We start from the raw sequence: 19,725 nt of genomic DNA, 5'->3' as shown, positions 1-19,725 counted from the left end.
TCCCAATTCCTGGGCACACAAGCCTTCACCGTCCCTCCTCCCCATCTTGCAGAGCTGCAACAATCCCTTCCACGGAATAATCCCCCCACTACCCCTTCCCCACTGCACCTCCATCTCCCAGCCCTCAACCCCCTCACCGGGCCCCACCCTCTACCCAGCCGGCCCCACCTGGACAGCCTTCCCTGATCTCTTCCGCTTCCTCAGCAGCCGCTGAACACTCATTTTCTCCCTGCGGGCGATTCTTGGGGCTGAAAACAAACTTCTCCTGGCCTCTCCCACTGGTGCCTTTGAAGCCACCCACCCCTTCCAACCAACCTCCCCCCTGCCCAGGGGTGACCTTTCCAAAGCCCTCTCCCCTCCCCAAACACACACACAGTGTCTACTCCAAACAGACCTAGCCACGTGTGGCTTCCACCCCCTGCCCTGCTCTTTCCTCCTCTGGGAACTCCCTCATTCTTCTGCCTCGCACCCTGGTCTTGGCCTCCAGGAAAACCCTCGCGCCCCTGCCCCGACTCCCAGCCCCACCCCGGCTGCAGCTTGAGTGAAGTGGATGCCTCCGCCCTCACTGCGCAGGAGGGTAGGAACAACGGCGTCTTCAGCTGAGTCTTGGGGCTGCACAGAGGGGGCTTGGTGGGAGGCTGAACCTTCACATCCAGCACAGAGAATGCAGTTTTAGGGACTGTTACCTGCCCCTGTCTGAACCCTCCAGCGTCCTCTTTCAGACAGGGGTGCCCAGAAGGTGGGGGTCTGTCTCCTGCCTCAGGTGGAGGGTTCCTCTGACGCTCCCAAGGCCTGGGCCTTACCGGTAGGGTCAGGGAGGGGGGCAGGTGGTGCGGAGCTGTCCCTTGGGGTCTCCTTGAGCTTCAGCAGGGAGGGACATAGAGCAGAGCTTTAACGTAAACTGGGTCTATGGGAAAAGCGGCTTGCTAGGGACCAGGCAGCCCAAAGTGGGCTTATTTGGTCAAGGGCAGCCAAGAGCTCCCCAAGGTCAGGGGGTGTGATACAGTTCGGCCCTGCCAGGTCCACCAGAAATAGGCACAGGATTAGGAGTTTTCTTCTTCCAAAGTTTACAAAAGCTGGGAGGAAATACAGACCCGGCATTTGGGGTTCAGAGTGGAAAGAAAGGAGAAGGCCAATGGGTTTGGCCTAGTCAAACCCTGGAGTTTGCATAGGCAGAGGCAGGTGTGTTGGGATAAAAAAGAGGGGGGCCTGGAGACAAAGGAGACCCAGGCCCTGGGGTAGATGGGAGACACACAAACAGGGGATACTCCAGTCTCTGTGGGAAAGGGGGGTGTCCCACAAGGGTTCTTGCGCTCAGGATTGATGGAGTGTCTGAAAGACAGGTATCCTGAACCAGAGTACAACGGTGGGGTCCAAAGGCTGAGGGGACACAGGACAAATGAAGGGGCTGGAGTCAGAGACCTGGGACTGAGGATGGAGTAAGGGGATCTAGAAGCAGGGGAGACCCAAGACCGGATTTATAATGGGAGTTCCTCAGGGAGAGGAAACCAAGGACTTGGGGGAGAACAGGGGTCTCAGAATCATGGGAGACCTAGGACTTAGGGCAAAAGGAAGGTCTAAAAGGCAGACTCCTTGGACCCAGGACAGAATGCATGGACCAGGGGCCAGGAAACCCCAGGGGGCAGTCTGGGGAGCCCAGAGGCAGGGGAGACCCAGGGCCTAGGGTGGAAAGGGAGGGGCCCAGATGCAAAGGTGACTCAGATCTCAGGCAGAAGGGAGAGCTCTGAGGGAGGGAACACATGAAGGTATTTCAACTCCTCTGGGGACCCAGTGGCTGGTGACGACCCCCAGCTGTCACACCCCTTCCACTCTGTCCACCCTCACTCACCCCCTTTCACAAGACACGAGGTTGTTTTTTTGTTTTTGTTTTTGTTTTTTTTTGCTTTTTTTCATTTCTTTTTAATACAAACTTGGATCTTTGGGTGTGTCCTGCCAACAGAAAACAACAACAACAACAGAAGAGAAAACCCAAAAGAGTGAAAAATAAGAAAAAAAAACAAAAAAACAAAAAAAAAAGCTCCCGCAAGAGGTTCCTCTCCCTCCCCCCCACCATGCGAATTTGCACACCACGGGACCACAGCAGGTTTACAGAATGCAATATACAATCCACGATTTATAATAAAACAGTATATACAATAAATAGGATATTGTTCATTTTTGTCAAACGACCTGTAGATAAATTTCTCAGTGCATACTTGCAGGGGCTCTGGACACCTTGAGGCCCCGCTCGCAACCTCTTGCACACGCTCGCGTTCTCTCTCTCTTTTTTTTGTCTTTTTCTAAAACTGTGTTTTGTTTTTAAGTTTTGTACATTTTTAAAAAGTATTTACAATTGCTGGTTTTGTGCAGAAAGGGCTCACCTTCGGCTTCTGCGTGGAGGAGATGGGCAGGGAGGGGTGGGGGGGGCGATGGGGCTGCAGGGGGTGCAGGGGAGGTGGGGCGGGAGGCAGAGGGGCAGGCGCCTGCCGGAGGACCATGTGGACGCTGGGAGGGGTCTTGGCGTTGGTTTTCTGAAAGCTGCAGAGAAACACAAGAGAAGAGGCAGAAGTCAGCAGCAGGGACAGACCCTGAGCTCTGGGAAGAGGGAGGTTAAAAGCAGGACCTCCACCCGGTTCCTACCAGGATTCTGAGAGAAGGGAACTGCATTGTTCCTTCTCCCAGAAAATTCCAAGTGGCCCCATCCATGAGCCTCCGGACTGCTTTCTGGCCTGCTCTGAGCTCACTTTCCCCATCTGTAAAATAGGTGTGTGTCCAAGGCCCACACCACTGAGAGGTCAAGGATGTACTGGATGAGGAGCTGGGATTCCAGGCAGTGCAATCTGTTCAGAACTTGAGCTCCTGAGTCAGACACAGCTGAGTTCAAACGCTAGCACCACCATTTAATAGCTCTATGACCTTGGGCAAGTCAGTGAATCTTTGTCAGCCTCAGTTTACTCATCTGTAAAAAGGGGATAACAGAACTATCCCGTAAATTCGTTGGGAAGGTTCAGTGGTTTGAGGCAGATTAAGCCTGGTCCATAAATGTGTCATAAATGATCCTAATTAGTACTAGTCATTATCTTCACGGGGCCTGGGCCAGCTAGGCTCCCCAAGCCTCGGCTTCCTCATGTACCAGTTCGTTTAGTAATTCCTCCTACCTAGGCTGTTCTGAGGAATGACATAATGCGAAGACAGGGCCTTAGCACAGCACAGGTGTGAACCACTGCTTTAATTTCTTCCAAATCCAACCTTCTCCCCATTCCCTATCAATGTCATTCTGTTCCTTAGAGGGGTGAGGTGATGAGGAAGTCTGTCTGAATAAAGAAATTGCCCAACACAATACCATCTGTTTGGCTGCACCCCGCCTTCCTGAAGCTCAGAAAATCTCGAGTCCCCAGTCCCTACAATCACTAGACAATAGAGATCTCAAGTACCCCCTTTCCCTAGACAGTCGGTCCTAATTATGTTTGCAGGGCTCTGGGGACCTGACTCCCTATCCAGAGCCCTAGCTTTGCTGGGGTGAGTGGGAAGATGCCCAGTGGGAAAGGGGTGTGGGCTCAGTTACTCTCAAGACCTCCAGTCGTTAGCCTGGCTCTTTCAGAGCTCTGTCCTCTTCTCAGAGCCCTGAAATTCATGTCTCCTACATTGGGTGAGTGACCAACCCACCAAAATTAAGGGGCAGGCGTGGGGGTCCTAAAACCACCTTCTGAGACTCCTCAGCAAGCCATCCACCCTCCCCCACCCCTGCAGGAACCAGGCGGCCACAGAAAGCCTTCCCTCTCTTGTCCTCTTTCTTGGCTTCCCTTTCCAACGGGGCCACATTTAAATTCTGCTCAGCCTTGGCTGCTGTCTGCTGGGCAGTCAGCCCCCGGGAAGACTTTTGTCCCGAGGCTGGACTTGCCAGGACTCCCCTCAGGGAGCCAGGTGGGCTCCTGGGAGGTGGGACAGCACCCCATCCTGGTGCCTCAGCCCAGGCGGCATGCAGAGGCGTGAGGGGGAGGGTAGGAGCTGCATCTCTGTTAAGCTCTCGGGTCTCCTGCTGGTGAGGGGAGGATGGAATATTAGCCATAGGGTTAAGAGGTGTGCTTGTTAGGGCGACAGCTGTATTACAACTGGGGTGATGGGGAGAAAAGCTGTATCGCAACTGGGGTGATCGGGGCAGGGGATACAGCTGGGGTGGGTGTCAGTTCTCCAGTTAGGGTGATAAGCAGGGTGGGGGGACAGGTTCAGCTGGAGGGCTGGGGGCATCTATCTGTAGGACAGCTTTACTGCAGTTGAAGAACAGCTGTCAAGCTAAGGAACCCCTGTTGGGGTGACAGATATGGTGTATTGGGGTGACGAGGGGGAGATTTAGGACGGGCAGCTCCAAACTACTTAGCAAGCGAACTGTGCTGAACCCCAGCCTTCCCTGCTCCCCTTAAGGGCCCCGGGGCAGGCTGGGAGCCTCTGCACAAATCCCTGTCACCCCCGCCCCCTCCAGCCCTTAGCCACTGCCAGTGACCCTCTCCAAGCCAGGTCTCCATGGTGATCTCAGCCCAGCAGGCAGCTCCTGCCAGAACCATTCCCGTGGTGCCCGCGGCCAGGCAGCAGGGAGGCTTTCTCACCCTCTGCTAAGCCACCGCTGTCTCACCTTCCTCCTCACACCGCCCTCCCCAGCTTTCATGACTTGGCCAGAATCTGGGGGGATGGTGGGGGGTGGGGGATGGGGAAAGAATCAAAACCAGAGGTTCCTGAGCCAGGGAGAAAGCAGAATGCTATGGCCATGCAGAACCCTGACTTCACCAGGTTCAACTCGCCACGGAACAGAAGCAGTGCTGCTGGGCCAGGTGGCCCAGTGCTGGGCACTGGAGACAAAGCAGACGGCAAGACGGATCTGGTCTCTGCCCTTGAGGGGCTCACAGAGCACAGAGGGAAGCAAAGCGGACCCCAAACCAGGCGATCACACGCAGGGAGATGGAGGTGTGTCAAGAGGAGCCCTGGGGGACTCAGGGAGCACAGCGGGGGCACCTCACCCAGCTTTGGTGAGAGGGCCTGTGGCTCTTCAACACACCGCTGAGCACGGCGCCCAGCACATGCTGGGGTCAACAAGGTGCGCCGACTGAACGAAAGAGCCGTGACCGGTCTGAGTCTGATCGGCGAGTCAAGGTCCAGGTCAGGTGTTGCACATCTCCGGACGCCTCCTCAGACCACCCTGTTACCATAGCTACTGGGGCACTTATCATTCCCTTCCGTGCTCCTCCTGGGCAGAGACCTGCGCGGGGTACCTCCGTATCCCCGATGCCAGCAGTGGCTGGCGCCCCAGGACACCAGCCATTGTTCACGAGACTTAACCTTTTAGTGCCTCCATAACGAAGGACTGCACGTCCCAGAGTCTCATGCTCCAGTAGTTTTACCATCTGTGAGGCCAGGGCTTTAGGTGGTCTCTGCCTGTCAGTGGGCGCTGGCACTGGGGGTGCCAAGGGAGAGCTGAGCAGGGATTTAAAGTGCTACAGATCACATATAAGTCAGGTTGTCCAAAGAGAGCTGCTCTCCCTGGCAAAAGGAGCATTCATTCAAGCAACCAGCAGACATGTATTCACAGCTGCTAACTGCCAGGCCATGCGCTAAGGTCTAACCCTACCTTCTAGTCTCTACCCTCCAGAAAGGGGTCTCAACATCAAACAAGGCAGTGGAGCAGAAGGCAAAGAGTGCATGAGGATTTGAGAGACGGATATGCTGTGTGACCTAGGGCAAGTCCTTTCCCTCTCTGGGCTTCAGTTGCTATGTAAAATAAGGGGGTTGAACAGGGAATGGCAGAGATCTTCAGGCACTGAGATAGAGCACCAAAGACAAGGGGTCAGAGACAAATCACAGCTGTCCAGGGAGGCTGATCCAGCCTTTCTGATGTCTTCAGGCAAAGTCAGGCTTTTGAGTCCCTTAAATGTGGAGAGGATACTGCTTCCCTGAGGCCCAGACCACACCTGACAGATGGAGATACCCTCTGGACCCAGAGTTCTCTGAAGGATGAAGCTTCCAATTGGGGATGGGTAGGCTGTGGCATGTGGGTGGGTGTGTGGCTCTCCTCCTCACTCCAGGGAAGTTTTTCAAAATCTGTCCACCAGTGACTAGAGGCATTCCTTAAACTCTAGCTCTGCCAGTCATTCCCTCCTTAGAGATCTTCTCCTACCTCCCCCACTGCGGGGCATAGAGAGTGATGCTAGTGGGACCAAATGGGGTTTACTTCCATGGTTGCCCACCAAGCTTGTGTGACCTTGTGCGTATCTCTCACCTCTCAGAGCCTCACGCTCCTTACCTGTCCTGGGAGGAGGCTATACACGCCCCCACCCCGAACACCCACACTCTCCACCCTCCTGATCGGAGATGCCTATATAAGGACAGGCATCTGTCCCACATCTGGGTATGTGTTGGGCATGCAACTGAGTGGAGGCTGAGGAAGTAGCAAGAACATGGAACTGGGTGATCCCCGAGCGACCTTCCTGACTCTACCTTTCTGGGCTTCCCTGCCTGGGTGGCTCTGTGTCTTTGGGCGAGTCCCTCTTCCTCTCTGTAAACTGGAAGGCGCTGAATTTACAGAACTCCAAAAGCCCAGTTAGCCTGAGAGTTGGAACTGGTTTATTTATACACCCCTCCCCTGCCTCATCCTTAGGAGCGCATCTGATAACAGCACGGTTGAGAGAAACCAGCTCATGCCCCGTTACCCAATGCCTAACCTTTTCTCTCACAATTCTCCCTAGTCTACGTGCCCTTCTTTGACTCCTGGAAAAAAAAAAAAAATCCTGACCCTTGAAGTGTCCCCGGCCTGATGAAACACTGGGGAGACAGGGACAGTGCACAGAGATGAGTAACCAGCCTAAAGGAGCTGATGGCATGGTGAGGAAAACATTCCCGGGAAGGGCTGTCATGGATGCATAAAGGGCTGGAGATTAATTGCGCCTGGGAAGGATCCTGGAACGCTTCTTGGAGGAGGCAGTGTCTGAGTGAAAGATAGGAAATGACAGGTGGGAGATGGATGATGACTAGGAAAGGGCGGCCCAGGCCAGGGAACAGCTAAAGCAAAGACACAGGGCACACTGGGGAAAGGGCCTGGAAAGCTCCCTCCCGATCCCACAGTATAGAGCTGGAAAGGGAGGCTGTGTGAGCAGGAGGTCAGGGCTGAAGAAGCAGCCTTGAATACCCGGAATACCAGGTTAGGAAGTCGGGCCTTTATTTTGGAGGCAAGGAGGCTGGCGAGGGGAGGACGCAATCAAAAGGTGTTAAGCAATGAAGTCACCAGAGCAGACATGTTTTAGTCAATTCATCCAGTAAATGTTCTGGGGGGGGAGGGGGAGGTTGCTCCAGACACCATGCATCCCAAAATGCTGAGGGACATGCAGCAGCCACAGTGGGGGCTATGGGCTCAGGAAGCGGGGGCAGGTGTTGGGGCAGAGACCTGGCACGCACTGGCTGTGCTGACCCAGGTGGCTGAGCTAGGGCTATAGCTGCCGAGGCCTCAAATTTGTTCAAGACCCATTTTCTGCCCCCCCGCACCCCCCCCCCCAGGAAGCTCTTGCTGTCTGCCCTGCCCTACCACGGTTCAAGAGGGTGGTCCCTGGTATTTCCGGTGGGAGCACTTCAGTCCCTCCCCTGGAGAGTGATGCCCACATGGAGGCTTGTAATGAACACCTGTTTCAAGGCTGTAAACTCCATGAGGGCAGGACACTGCTCATCTTGTTCAGTGGTACCTTTAGTACCGGATGCGATGCCTGGCCCGGGGCAGGCGCCTGGTTCATGCTGGTTGAACACAGCATTAACCTACTTCCTCCTGCCCTCCAGCACAAACAGAGGGCACTATGGCAGCAAAAGTTAGGATGACAAGCAGGGCAAATCTGCCGGGAGAGAAATCATGATGTATTACAAAATCACAAGGCAATCTTCTTTCGGATTATCTGTACCCAAAGAGAGGACTGCTGTGGATAACTGTGTGTGGACAGAGTTTCTAGCTGACCTGGGTCATTTAGGAGTCTGGGTCCTGTTGCCCAACAGGCTTTAGGTCCCTTGGCGTGGGGTCTGTGACTTACCTTGTCTCTGGACCGCCCAGGGAGGACTCAGCCCCACTGTTAAGGCATATAACTAGGTGGTATTTCACAGCCTCCTGCCAAAGGCCCCAAACCCATACTAGAATACCAGCTCCTTCCTAGAAGGGAAGCAGGAAGAGCAGGTGAAGGAGTGCTGGCTACAGAGTCCTGAGCTCGGAGGAAAGGGTCAGAGGTGTGTGACGCGCACAGACGGCGGGGAGGTATTTTATTCACCCATCTACCAACCACTGATTACATGCTTCCTGTGTGCCAGGGACAGGCTAAGTGCTTCACGGGTAATCTCATTTAATTCTCACAAGAGATGCAGTGAGGTGACGTGACTCACCAGGTCACCCAGCTGGTAAGGGATGGAACCGGGCTCTGCACGGAGGCCTGTTTGTGCCCACAGGCATGCTCCTAGCCACCACCCTCCAGTTTCAGGGCCTTGCTCCCTTGGGTTCTTCTGGGTCCACAGGGTTGTGGGGAGATGGGCGAGGAGGAGCGTGAGAGGGCATGCTCATGGAGAGATTATATTTCCAGGAAATGAGGGCTCAGCACAAGAAGGCCTGGCCTGAAAATGGCTGCAGGAGAGGCAAGAGATCGGATTGGAGGGAGGAGAGCCCCAGAGAGTGGGAAGAGGAGCCCAGGAGAGGCAGGGCAGGCCTGGCTGACCCCTGACGTGAGGGCCTCTTGCCTAGGGCCAGAGGCGAGATCAGGTGACCTCTTGAGGTTTCAAGACATGGAGAGACAAAGCCCAGAGCGGCCAGTGCCTGGCCCAGGTCCGGGCATGCCTGCTGACCCTGGCTGGTTGGTGGCCTTGGAAGCCGCCTTCTGCTCCGGTGAGGCCCCAGCTGGTGTAACCTTGGAGGACCTGTGACATTTCTCTTGGCCTCAGGTCCAGGCCTGAGAGGGAATAGGGAGGAGAGGGGGGACTCGAGATCCCTAAACACCTTGGAGGGCCCTTCCCACCCTCCCACCCTTTCCCCAGGGTCTGGAAGGGCTGATCTTCAGCCGTGAGGGCCCAAGGTGGAGCCAGTCTGTCTGGCTCCACATTCCATCTAAGGGACTAGAAGATGTTTGCGGGGCCCAAGTCTCCCTCACCCCCCACCCCCACCCCACCCCGGCCCCACGTCCCTCTCTGTCCCATCAACTCAGCTCCCAGACCATTCAGGTGCCCCATTCCCCACTCTGGCTCCTCCAAGCTTTCTTCTTCTAATTCACATTGGGATGTGACCTGCCCTGGCTCACGGTTTCCTTGGCCTGGAATGCCCCCCCGCCCCCCCCCCCCCGCCCCGTCTCCATCTCCGTGTGTCCAAATCTCGCCTATTCTTCAAGGACAAGCTCAGATGCAGCTTCTTTCACAGAACCTCAAAATCCGTTTAAAATGTCAGACCCAGAAAGGGTTGTAGTGAGCATCCAATCAACCCGTCATTTTGCGGATGGGGAATCAGGGGCACAGCGTGGAGGGGGAGCAGAGCATCCAGGCTGGGAGGGGGTGCAGTACTGGGTTCAAATCATGACTCTGCCATTTACTACCTATGGATCCCCTGGGCAGGGTTCAGAGCTGTACCTGTTTCCTCAACTCTCTGATGGGGGGGTGAGGGTGAGGACCCGCACCTTCCAGGCTGCTGTGAAGGGTCAGTGAGGCAGTGTTGCACAAAGGGCCCGGCACGAATATATGTCCCTTCTCTCACCAAAGGGGCAGAGCGGTGACTTCTGATCCCACGGCCCACCTTCCTGGTGCAGGAGCTTTGCTTCTCCCTGCCACTTCCCACCAGGTGTTTGAGGCTCTCTGTGTGCTTGCTTTAGCTTTTTGGGGGTGGATGGCCACTCTTGAGGACAGGGGCCACGTCTGCTTTGTCTTCCCCGTGTCTGGTATCGGGACAGGCATGGAGGGGCTCAAGATGTGAGGCTAAGCTCAGTGACTGCTCCCCCCGTGCCAAGGGTCAAAAGGGCTCAGTGCCTGTCGGTGAATGAGTGTGTCACTGTCCTCCCTGCTTAAGCCCTCTGTTGACAGTGACACTCCCTCTGTTAACTCTTTTTCCTCACTGTTCTCCTTCCCTATATCCCCAAGGCTTCTTCACTCCCACAATGATTGTAATCAGTCCTTGGGCGGGGCGGGGGGGGGCGGGGGGGGTAGAGTTTGCCCTAGATGAGGGAGTGTTTGGATAAAGAAGGGGGACAGCCCTCCCACCACCATGGTCCAAGCCACCACCACTGCTTTCCTGGGCTACCGCAGCCGGTCTCCCTCCTTCAACACCGGCCCTGCTCCACTGTGGCCCACGACATTCCAGCTGAGAACGCTTCAGTGGTTCCCCATTTGTCTTGGGACAAAGTTCAAACTCCTTCCAATGCCCTGCATGATCTGGCCCTGCCCCCTCACCCCCTCACTCAGTGTTGCCGTCCTCCCATCAGCTCCTCAAAGCTGAGCCGCTTCCTGCCTCAGGGCTTTACCCACTGCTGTTCCCTCTGCCCAGAATGCTCTTCCCACTTCCCATTTGGCTGACGCCCCCTCATCTTTCAGGCATCAGCCTCAGCATCTGGTCAGCTGGACACAAGCCCTCATGGCCTCCTAGCTTTTCCCCTCTTGCACAGTCCTTCCTACAGCGATAATTACCAACATTCTGTTTACTGTCTTTCCCGCTAAACTGGAAGCCCCCTGAGGACCAGGACCTCGTTTGAGGTGTTCACTGCTGTGTCCCCAGTGCCTGGCATGCAGTGGGTGCTGGACAGACGTCTCTGGCTGGAACAACTGAATGCATCGGTTTGAGGACAGTGCTGTGAACTCCCAGCTCTGAGTGGGGAGCGGGGCCAGAATGTGGGGCTGGATGGCATCCCAGTTCCTCCTGCGTTCAGGGCTCACTGGGTGGTTCCATTATGTATCTCACTGAGCCGTGACCTGCCCAAACACCCAGCCCCCTCACCCGTTTATTTTCCCACCCAGAGCCCAGGAGGAAAGGTTTTCGGATTATTTCACATGTCTGGATTATCCATGAGACATCTCCCCTCCAGTGAGAAGGATCAGGAGTTTGACATTTTAAACCCTAAGCAGCTTCTCCCTGGCCTGCTTCAGATCTGCGGCTCTGCTGCTTGCAATGAGGTGCATGGGGAACGGAAGGCCATTTTAAATCTTGTTCTGGTTTCATTAGGAGGAAAACTATGCTGTCCCCCAAGAAATTCTGGTCCACTGTCTATGCCATGCAGAGTTTTAAGAGCCCAAGAGATTATCAAAGTCAACTGCCTTCAACAGATGGGGAAACAGAGGCGGGGGTGGGGTGGGGGTGGAGGAGGGGCGAAAGCTTGGTCAAGGGCATGTAGCAAGTTGGCCAGTTGGGGAATGGTCCTTCCCCAGGCCTCTTGACTCCCATGTGCTGCCCTCTGCCATCTTCAGGCACCGAGGGAGCTGAGGTCAGGCAGAGAGGGGGTAATAAGTTTCCACTGACATGACTTCAAGACCCTGAGTCACCCTGGCTTCGAACAGCCTTCCCAGAGCAGGGACGGGGCTTTCCAGGAGCCCTCCTATTCATTCTCCAGGAAAAGGCACTCCCAGGAGGCTGCAGTATACTGTAGCAGAGGTCAGGGGGAGTGAGGGGCTCAGAAAGGCCCCCAGCCCACTCCATCACCACCCACCACGTCTGGGTCAATTTTTGTAACAGGTCTGTTCCAAAAGCGGGATCTCATGGGCCAGTTACGGCTGCATTTCTGGAGCAGGTTGTTCATCAAGAAAATGAGTCCTCCAACTCTGTCCCGTTTTACCACTTTGCGGGCATTTCCCCTCTTTTATTTTTCTTTTCCTAAACACAAAATCTTAAGAAAACTCAACGAGGTGACAGTACCTGATAAAACAATATCTGAATACCTAACAATATTTAACGGAATTCTTTTTTTTTTTTTTTTTTTGGCCGCGCAGTGCGGCTTGCAGGATCGCAGGATCTTTGTTCCCCAACCCGGGATTGAACCCATGCCCCCTGCAGTGGAAACGAGTCCTCACCACTGCACTGCCAGGGAGTTCCCTAATGGAATTCTTAAGAAAAGCAATTGGCTTCAGGAAAGGGACTGGCTTTTTCTAGGTAGGAAACATCCTGCCTGGGGATAGACCCGCGCTGGCTACGGGTCCCCAGGCACAGGGAGATCCCAACACCCCTGTTGAAAAATAGCCTTTGGGGTACTCTGAGAGACCAGAAAAGGACATACTGGCCACACCCTCAGCCTGGCCCTTGCCAGACTGCATCGTGAACTAAATGAAGCTCCCAGGGAGACAGGGAAGCAGGCAGGGTCAGTATCCTGGATGGGCCTCGGCGGATAATTATCCAACCTGCTTCTTTCTCCATCTGTCACATGCAGGGCGATGCAAACGCCCTCCCTTGCAAGAGGTCAAGTGGTGAGTGCTTCCTGGGACTCAGGTGGTCCCTGCCCACGACCTAGCATGGATGAGGGAAATGAACGCTTGAGGAACCGAACTAGATGGCCCCATCCAGTCTATGGTCCTCCAGCCATTTCAATAACGGGACCCCCTGAATGCCCAAGCCCCACACTGGGTTCCCCACCCAAGACCCCATCTCCTCCCTAAGACTATTCCCAACATCTAACGCCAGACTCCCTGAATCCCAACTCGGGTCCCCAGTCTTGTCCTCAAATCCTTCCTGCTCGTTGCTATACTTCTTCCCCTTGCCCAAGCTCTAATGTCCTCATCCCCCCACCCCACCCCCACCCCACCCCCGGCTTCTTCCCACTGCACCCGCATCCTTAGACTCACCCAGGAACAAAACCTCGAGGTCCAGTCGGCACTTCAGTTGGCACTACAGGGAGGTGACGGTGAATGTGTCCTCAGGGTGAGGTTCCGCCATGGGCCCCAGGAAGCCGCTCTTGGGGCCCCCACCCAGGCCGGGATGCGCCTGCGGCATAAAGCCTGGATACCTGTAGGCGGTATCCTGCAGGGGCAGCAGCGAGTCCCTCGGCACGGGGGACAGGGTTAAGTCACTAAGGAGTGGGCAGCCATAGCCAGCAGCAGCTGCAGCGGGGCCACGGGGTGGGCCGGGCGGCCGGGCCATCTCCAGTGGCTCCTTGTCGGCCTTAGGTGTGGCCGGCGGGCTAGCCAGGTGTGGGGCACTGAGGCACGCGGCCTCCGTCCTGCCCAGGAAGTCAGCCAGCAGCCCTGAACCCACCTTGCCTTCATAGGGCGGGCTGCGGGCAGCTGAGCCTGGCGGGTACCAATATGCTGTACCCTTGCAGCTGGGGGAGTCGTAGTGGGGCTGGCCCAGCGGCAGGTCCCGGCAGCTCAGGTGGGCCTGGGCTGCAGCTGCATGGCTCAGGCTGGCCCCCTGGAGCCCATGCTTGAGGGGCTCACAGGCAGCCAGCTTTGTGGGTGGCGGCCGCAGCTCTTCCTTGAAGCCCAGGGTCGGGGAGCAGGTGGGGGAGTAGGCCTTCTGCAGGCCAGCATCAAACACCGTAGGCGGGTGGGCCAGCGGCGGGAAATGCTTGCCATCCAGCTCAGGGGCACCGAGGCTGGGCGAGTCGCAGTGGAAGCCTTGGCCGAAGGTGCCGTCCGATGGCGTGGACGGGTTCATGGAGTAGGGTCCCATGAAGTCACAGGGATCTCGCTCGCCCACGCTGAAGGCCCTCGACTGCGAGGGCAGCGGTGACATGCTGCTGTCCCCGCTGTAGTAGTCCAGGCCGAGGTCTGGGCTGTCCTGGAACAGCGGGTTGACCGGCTGGGGCTTGGGGATGAACTTGGCTTTGGCCGCCGCCCCGCCCCGCTCCTTCTTGGCTGAGCAGGCCCCGCCCCCCCGTCCACCCCGAGGCTGCCGGGGCCCGGTGCTCCGTTTGGATGGGTAGCCCGCGGCGCTGGCCGAGGCGGTTGACGGGAAGCCCAGATGTGAGGCCTCGAACAGGTCCACCTTCTTCCGCCGTCCACGGCCTGGCTTGGAGCTGCTCTGGAAGAGGACGCTCTGGTTCCAGTTGTAACCGGGAGCGGACGATGCCTCGTTCCAGTCCATCATCAGTTTCTCCAGGCTGGACAGGCTCGACTGGCCCTCGCTGCTCGAGGCCTCGCTGTTGGCACGCCGGAAACCGCCACCGCCAGGCTGATTGAACTGGGTGCTGTCGGAGGATGACTCGGAGAAGGTCTCGGACACGGCTGTCTGCTGCTTCACCTTCTGCGGTGTGTAGTTGGAGATGTCCAGGATCACGTTGGGCTCGCTGACGTGGCAGTCGAAACCGGGATTGTAGAGCTGACTGAAGGCCTCCGAGGCCCAGTCCAGGCCTCCATAGCCCTGCCGGAAAGGCCACTGAGAAGCCCCCGCAAACTGCCGACAGTTCTCAGGCGAGGGCTGGAAGGAGGAGGAGGACGAGGACGCGGCAGAGGTGGCAGAGGCTGTGGTGCCCTTGGGTACCATGTAGCCGCCGGGTGAGACCGTGCTGGCCCGGCTGTCACAGCGCAGGGGTGTGGGGGCCGAACCAGAGAAGGGGCCCCCCTCAGAGCTGTTGAAGAAGGATGCCTTGCTTGGTGGCAGGCAGGGGCCACCGGTAGGCGGTGGGGCGTAGCCAGCGCTGTGGGCGCTGCTGGGTGAGGCAGGGAGGCTGTTGCCACTGCCGTAGGCAAAGCTGCAGTCCTTGCTGTTGGCGCAGTCCTGGCCCGTAAAGGGCTTAGTGGGTGCGAATACACTTTGTCCAGCCCCGTAGCCCCCGTACTGCGGGGGGTAGGTGCTGGCGGGCGGGTGTGCGGTAGGTGAGCGAGCCACGGCAGAAGGCAGAGGAGCCAGCTTCGGGAAGGTCTCGGCTGCCCGGCAGTCTGAAGCGCCGGGGGTCAGCCCATAGCTCGCTGCCCGGCCCGGCGGGAAGGTCTGGCGAGTGGGCAGAACGGGCTGGAAGGAGGGGTCCGCCCCAGCCCCGCTGCTGCCCACCGCCACCGGGCTGGCCTTGGCTCCCCGGCTGGGGAAGGTGGCCAGGCCCCGCTGGGCGGGCAGGGCGCTGCTGGGGGGCCCTGTGTAGGTGCCTGATGCCTTCCGGGACTCGGGGCGAGAGGCTGAGAGGGCAAAGTCCAAGAGGTCGGAGGAGTCATCCGAGTCGAGCAGTGAGCGGAAATAGCCGGTGAAGAGGTTTTGGCGCTCCTGGCTGAGCTCCGTCTGGCCCGCAGGTGCGGCTGTGCTGTAGTAGCTGCCACGGCCCGAAGCCCCGCTCTCTAGCCCAGTGGAGGCAAAGGCCCGGGCCTCGGTCCCCTGGAACCCGCAGTTTCGGCCAGCTTGCCCGCCCGGGTGCCCATGGTGAGGGGCCCAGCCACCACCCTTGTCCCCGGCCCACTCAGTGCCCGCCTCCCCAAAGCCTGGGCCACTGGGCACCTGTTCCGGGAACAGAGTCCCGTTCTTCCGGGACCGCCTCTTGCGTTTGGGCTTCCCAGTCACAGCGTCTACCTCCCCCCGGCCCCGTTTGCGTGGGTGCCCCAACTCAGCGAGGCCAGGGCCCCCGACCCCGGCGGCTGCCACGGTCACCACCTTCTTTTTCTTGCCGATGCCCTCAAAGAAGTCGCTGAAGGAGCATCGGGCCGCCTTGGCCGCGTGGCCCCCACCCCGGCCACCAAAACCGCCTGCTTTGCCACCTCGCCGCCGGAAGCCCTGCACACGGTGCAGGAAGTGGGAGATGCTCTGTGTGTCGGGCGCCTGGTGCACTGACTCGGGCTCACTGGGTGTCCAGCAGCGGGGCGGTGAGCACCGCCCAGCGCACTGGCTCTGGCGGTTCAGGAAGGCCAGCTTGGCGAGGACGTCTGAGTACTCGGCCTTGCTGTCGTTGGCATCTGCTGCGTAGGACGGCTGGGGAGATGCCAGCTTCTGCTTCCGCCGCCGCCGTTTCTTCACCTCCGGCATGGCCATGGTGGCTGCCGCCACAGTGGCTGCCTCGGCCGCCACCACCGCTGGCTCCTTGGGCTTGCCGGGGCCCAGGAGCAGGTTCTTAGGAGGGCGGCCGCGCTTACGCTTGAGAATGATGGGCATCTCGCCGGGTGGGAAGACCACCACCACGTTCCGCCCATTGTTCTTCATCTTCAGCAGCGGGGTGGGCTCTGTGGACACGCGCAGGCCCAGCTCCTTGCCCTCCACGCTCAGGCTGCTGCTCAAAGACGACACCTTGTACGTGGTCTTGTTCCGCCGGCCCAGTGACACGGGGATCTTGGCCATCTTCACCACCATGCGCCGCACGCCCCGGCATTTGCCTCTGCGGGTAGGGACCACTGGGGTCTGGGAGGATTCGGGCTCCAGCTCTGGGACTGGGCCTGGGCCGGGCAGGGTGTGAGGTGGGGGCGGGGGCGGGGGTGGGGGCTCAGCCAGGGCAGCCGCCAGCCCTGTGGGCACAGGCAGGGGCAGCAGACGGCCCTCGGGGCCGGCGTCTGCCTTGCGTCCCCGTCCGGCTTTCCGTCGGCGACACAGGATCTTTGGCCTATCGGTGCGCCGCAAGGCGTATTTGGGGTGACCCTCAGGCCCAGGAGGGCCATGGGGTGAGCACAAGTCCAGGCGCAAGGGCTCAGCCAGCGGGCAGGGTCCCAGGGGCTGCTGGGGCTCCAGGCGGCGGCTAGGGACGTCAAGCAACTTGGGCAGGGGGTCAAGCGCCTGAGGGTCGAGCAGCTGCGACTCCAGGGAGTCGGGCAGGGTATCTAGGGCCTGCAGAGCCAGGCCCGGCAACCCCAGAGGATCAGCAAGGGGTTGCAGGGGCGGCAGCTCCAAAGCTTCCCCGAGCGGCTCTAGTGCCTGCGGGTCCAGGAAGCGGGGCTGGGGGTCTAGGAGCTGAGGCTCTGGCTCAGGCGACGGTGGCTCGAGGGCCTGGGCCTCCAGCAGCTGGGCCTCGGGGCAAGTCAGGGAGGCCAGCTCACTCAGGATGTCGGCGTCAGCGAGTTCTGAGTAATCAGGGCCGTCTGGCTCGGGCTCTGGTGGCAGACCAGTGGCCGCGGCCGTGGCTCCGGGACTACGGCCTTGGCCGGGCTGGGGACTGTCCCTAGGCTCAGGCTCAGGCTCGTAGAGGGGGTGGCTGGACCGCTCAGACTTGGCATGGGGGGTGGCCCGCTCCTCAGGGCTGCGGATGCTGTTGGCCAGGCTGGGTGAGGAGAAGAAGCTATACTGAAGGTCCCCGGGGGGCGGGGCAGGTGGGCGGCTGAGCCGGAGGCCACCGCAGTCCAGGTGCACGCCGCTGTGCTGCAGGTCCTGGGAGAGCCGGGTCAGGTCCTTCATGATGTCAATCAGCTGGACCACTGGACGCAGGTTCACCCGCCCGTTGTCCCAGCGCCGTCGGGAGCTGCTGCCGTCTCCCGCGGGGGTGGGGCAGCGGGCCTGGGAGACAGGACGGGCTGCCCTCGGGGGCAGCGGGTCGTCCCCCTTGGCAAGGACTGGTGGGCGCCGGGTGCTGGGGTCCCGGCGTGGGGGTGGGCGCGGGTTCTCGGAGAAGGTGTGGGCGAAGGCCTTGTCGGGTGGGCTGGCAGGGGGCCGGGCGGGAAGCAAGGGCCGGGGGGTGGGGGGGCCGCCGGGGTAGTACTTGGGCTCCCGGAGGTAGTCAGGAGAGCTGCACACGGCACTGGAAGTCACCACCAGGCCCTGGGGCTTCACACGCATCCTGACCTTGTCCTCCACGGGCCGCCGGGCGGGGCCGGGGCTGACATGAGGGTGCGAGAAGCCGGGACCAGGACCTGCCAGGCAGCACAGCCAGGAGGTCCCTCACCGAACGCCTAAGTCCTCGTCAGCTTCCCATGTCCTCAGTGATCCCCGGCACCCCTCCCCTGAGTCCCCTCCCGAAGCCCCATCCCCTTGCTGACCCCCAGCTTTTCCTAAACCACCACACGCATCGTGAACCCCCACGGGCCCCAGTTCCACTTATTGACAGCTCACCCACTTTTGTCTAGACTCTGGCTAAGGGCTGGGGGAGAACAGTTCACCCGCTTTGGGGAGGGAAGCCCATCAGCAAGGTGGATCAAACGTCAGGAGAGGGCCAGGCCCCTGTCAGAGGGCCCGGAGGTCCTATCAAGGACACGGCCTCTTCCTTCTTGCCCCATCCCCAGGGCTCTAGGAGAAGCCCGGCCACTCACCCTCGGCTCTGCCGCCTGGGCTGTCACACTGGAGATCTCTGTGGGCAGCGAGACAGGCAAGAGGAGATCTCAGCGGTCTGCTGGCCACAGCCCAACCACTGCCCACCTGCCCATGGGGCCCGGTCTCCCCCACATACCGACCCCAGCTCCCCCAGTACTCCCTCCAGCGCACGCCCAGCTGACCTGAAAGAGAGAGGGCCCCCGTGCCTGGGGGCTCTGCCAGTCGCTGGCTGTCAGCTGGGGGTGCTGCGGGGCAGCTTCGGCCTGAGCCCAGGCCTCGGGGCGTGGACAGCGCCTGGAAAGGACCACCGCAGCTCAGGTTTAGTGAGCACCTACTGCGCGCCAGGCGCTGGGCCGGAAGCTGTCCAGGCATCGTTTCATTTAATTCTTCATACCAATCCTGCGAGGTAGGGGCTATGAATAACCCCATTTTGCAGATGAGGAAATGGAGGCTGAGATGAAGTGACATCATTCACTCATTCATATACTCATTATCTATGGAGTGCCTACTTTGCATAAGAGCTGGGTAGACAAACATTTAACAGATTATGGTAAGTGACTTAATTATTAGCGGGATAAGAGCTGCAAAGAAAAACGGAAGAGTGCCTGAGGTCAGAGGTTTAACAATCATACCAGGGAGTCAACAACGACAAAAGCACATATTCTGGGGACGCCTTCTCTGCTGCCGAACACGGGACTAAGCGCTTTATGTGGACTACCTCATCTGACCCCCCTGCAAACCTGGGATCGATACGATTATCATCCCTGCTTCCACAGTCGAGGAAACCATCCGCTGGAAGGTGGTAAGCACCATGAAGGCAAGGATTTCTGTCCTGCTGACTTCTGTGTGTATCTCCCAACCCCCGGATCAGCACATGGCCCACAAATGTGCTTCAAAAAATATTTACTGAACGAACGAATGAATGAATGAGGCACACAGAACAATCAGCCCTGCCTTTCCCCCTGAGGCTCTCTCTCTTTCCTCTCCAGACCCAAAAGTGGGACCCAAGTAGGATGTGGAAGGAGGGAAGGAGATTAAGAATGTGAAAAGGGACATTCTCCGCCCTCCATGCCACCTCTAGCCTCCATCCGGCCCCTGCTACATATTTTTAGAGCCCTCTTTGTTTCGTCTTCACTGTATTTATCATGACTGCAGTCAATTACTTGTACGACTGGGTGTTCAGTGTGTCTGCTCCCCAAGTATGGGCTCTTCAGGGGCAAGGACTGTGTCTGTCTTGTTTTCCGTTGTGTCCCCTGACCCCAGGGCCCGGGCTACGGATGCTACATAAATATTTACCGAGTGACTCCCTGAGCTGGTCAGGGCAGAGTTGGGATTTAGATCCAGGCATGTCTGACCCCCAAGGGAGCCTGGGGACTCAGGGCCCCAGCTGATCCCCAAGAGCTGGGGTTTGGGGGAGCAGGGAGCTGAATGGTCCTTGACCACTGGGAGGATCGCTACCCAGGGTTGTTAACTCCACAGGAAGACTGCAGAGCTGACTTGGGGACAGGGGAGTGTGGGCAGGGACACTCGTCCACTCGCCTTTGGTGGGCGGCAATTTGCAATCTATGAAGCACCTCCACATATATGACCCACTGAATCTTCACCGAACC

General features: G+C 58.6%; 1 protein-coding gene across 2 annotated transcripts; it reads right to left on the bottom strand.

Moving 5' to 3' along the window:
- Nucleotides 1–2,405: 2,405 nt before the first annotated feature.
- On the bottom strand, nucleotides 2,406–18,312 carry AHDC1 (AT-hook DNA binding motif containing 1). 2 transcript variants are annotated; one of them, XM_082666480.1, is made up of 4 exons: nucleotides 18,298–18,312; nucleotides 18,115–18,152; nucleotides 12,811–17,718; nucleotides 2,406–2,538 (listed from the first exon to the last, which is right to left on the bottom strand). In XM_082666480.1, the coding sequence occupies exon 3, from the start codon at nucleotides 17,642–17,644 to the stop codon at nucleotides 12,854–12,856; it is 4,791 nt and encodes a 1,596-aa protein (XP_082522606.1). In that variant the 5' UTR covers nucleotides 17,645–17,718; nucleotides 18,115–18,152; nucleotides 18,298–18,312; the 3' UTR covers nucleotides 2,406–2,538; nucleotides 12,811–12,853. The 2 variants fall into 2 exon arrangements, with proteins under 2 accessions (XP_082522606.1, XP_082522607.1); XM_082666481.1 differs by lacking the exon at nucleotides 2,406–2,538 and adding an exon at nucleotides 11,756–12,475.
- Between the last annotated feature and the right edge of the window lie 1,413 nt (nucleotides 18,313–19,725).

This window comes from Grampus griseus (assembly GCF_964374135.1).
Source record: "Grampus griseus genome assembly, chromosome: 1".
NCBI classification, from domain to species: Eukaryota; Metazoa; Chordata; class Mammalia; order Artiodactyla; family Delphinidae; genus Grampus; species Grampus griseus.
Note: the sequence above shows the minus strand (reverse complement) of the source record. Positions and strands in the feature narration are given on the sequence as shown.

What these genes read in the sequence shown, in the direction of transcription:
- AHDC1 (XM_082666480.1), bottom strand. Translation starts at nt 17,644, where the DNA reads ATGCGTGTGAAGCCCCAGGGCCTGGTGGTGACTTCCAGTGCCGTGTGC.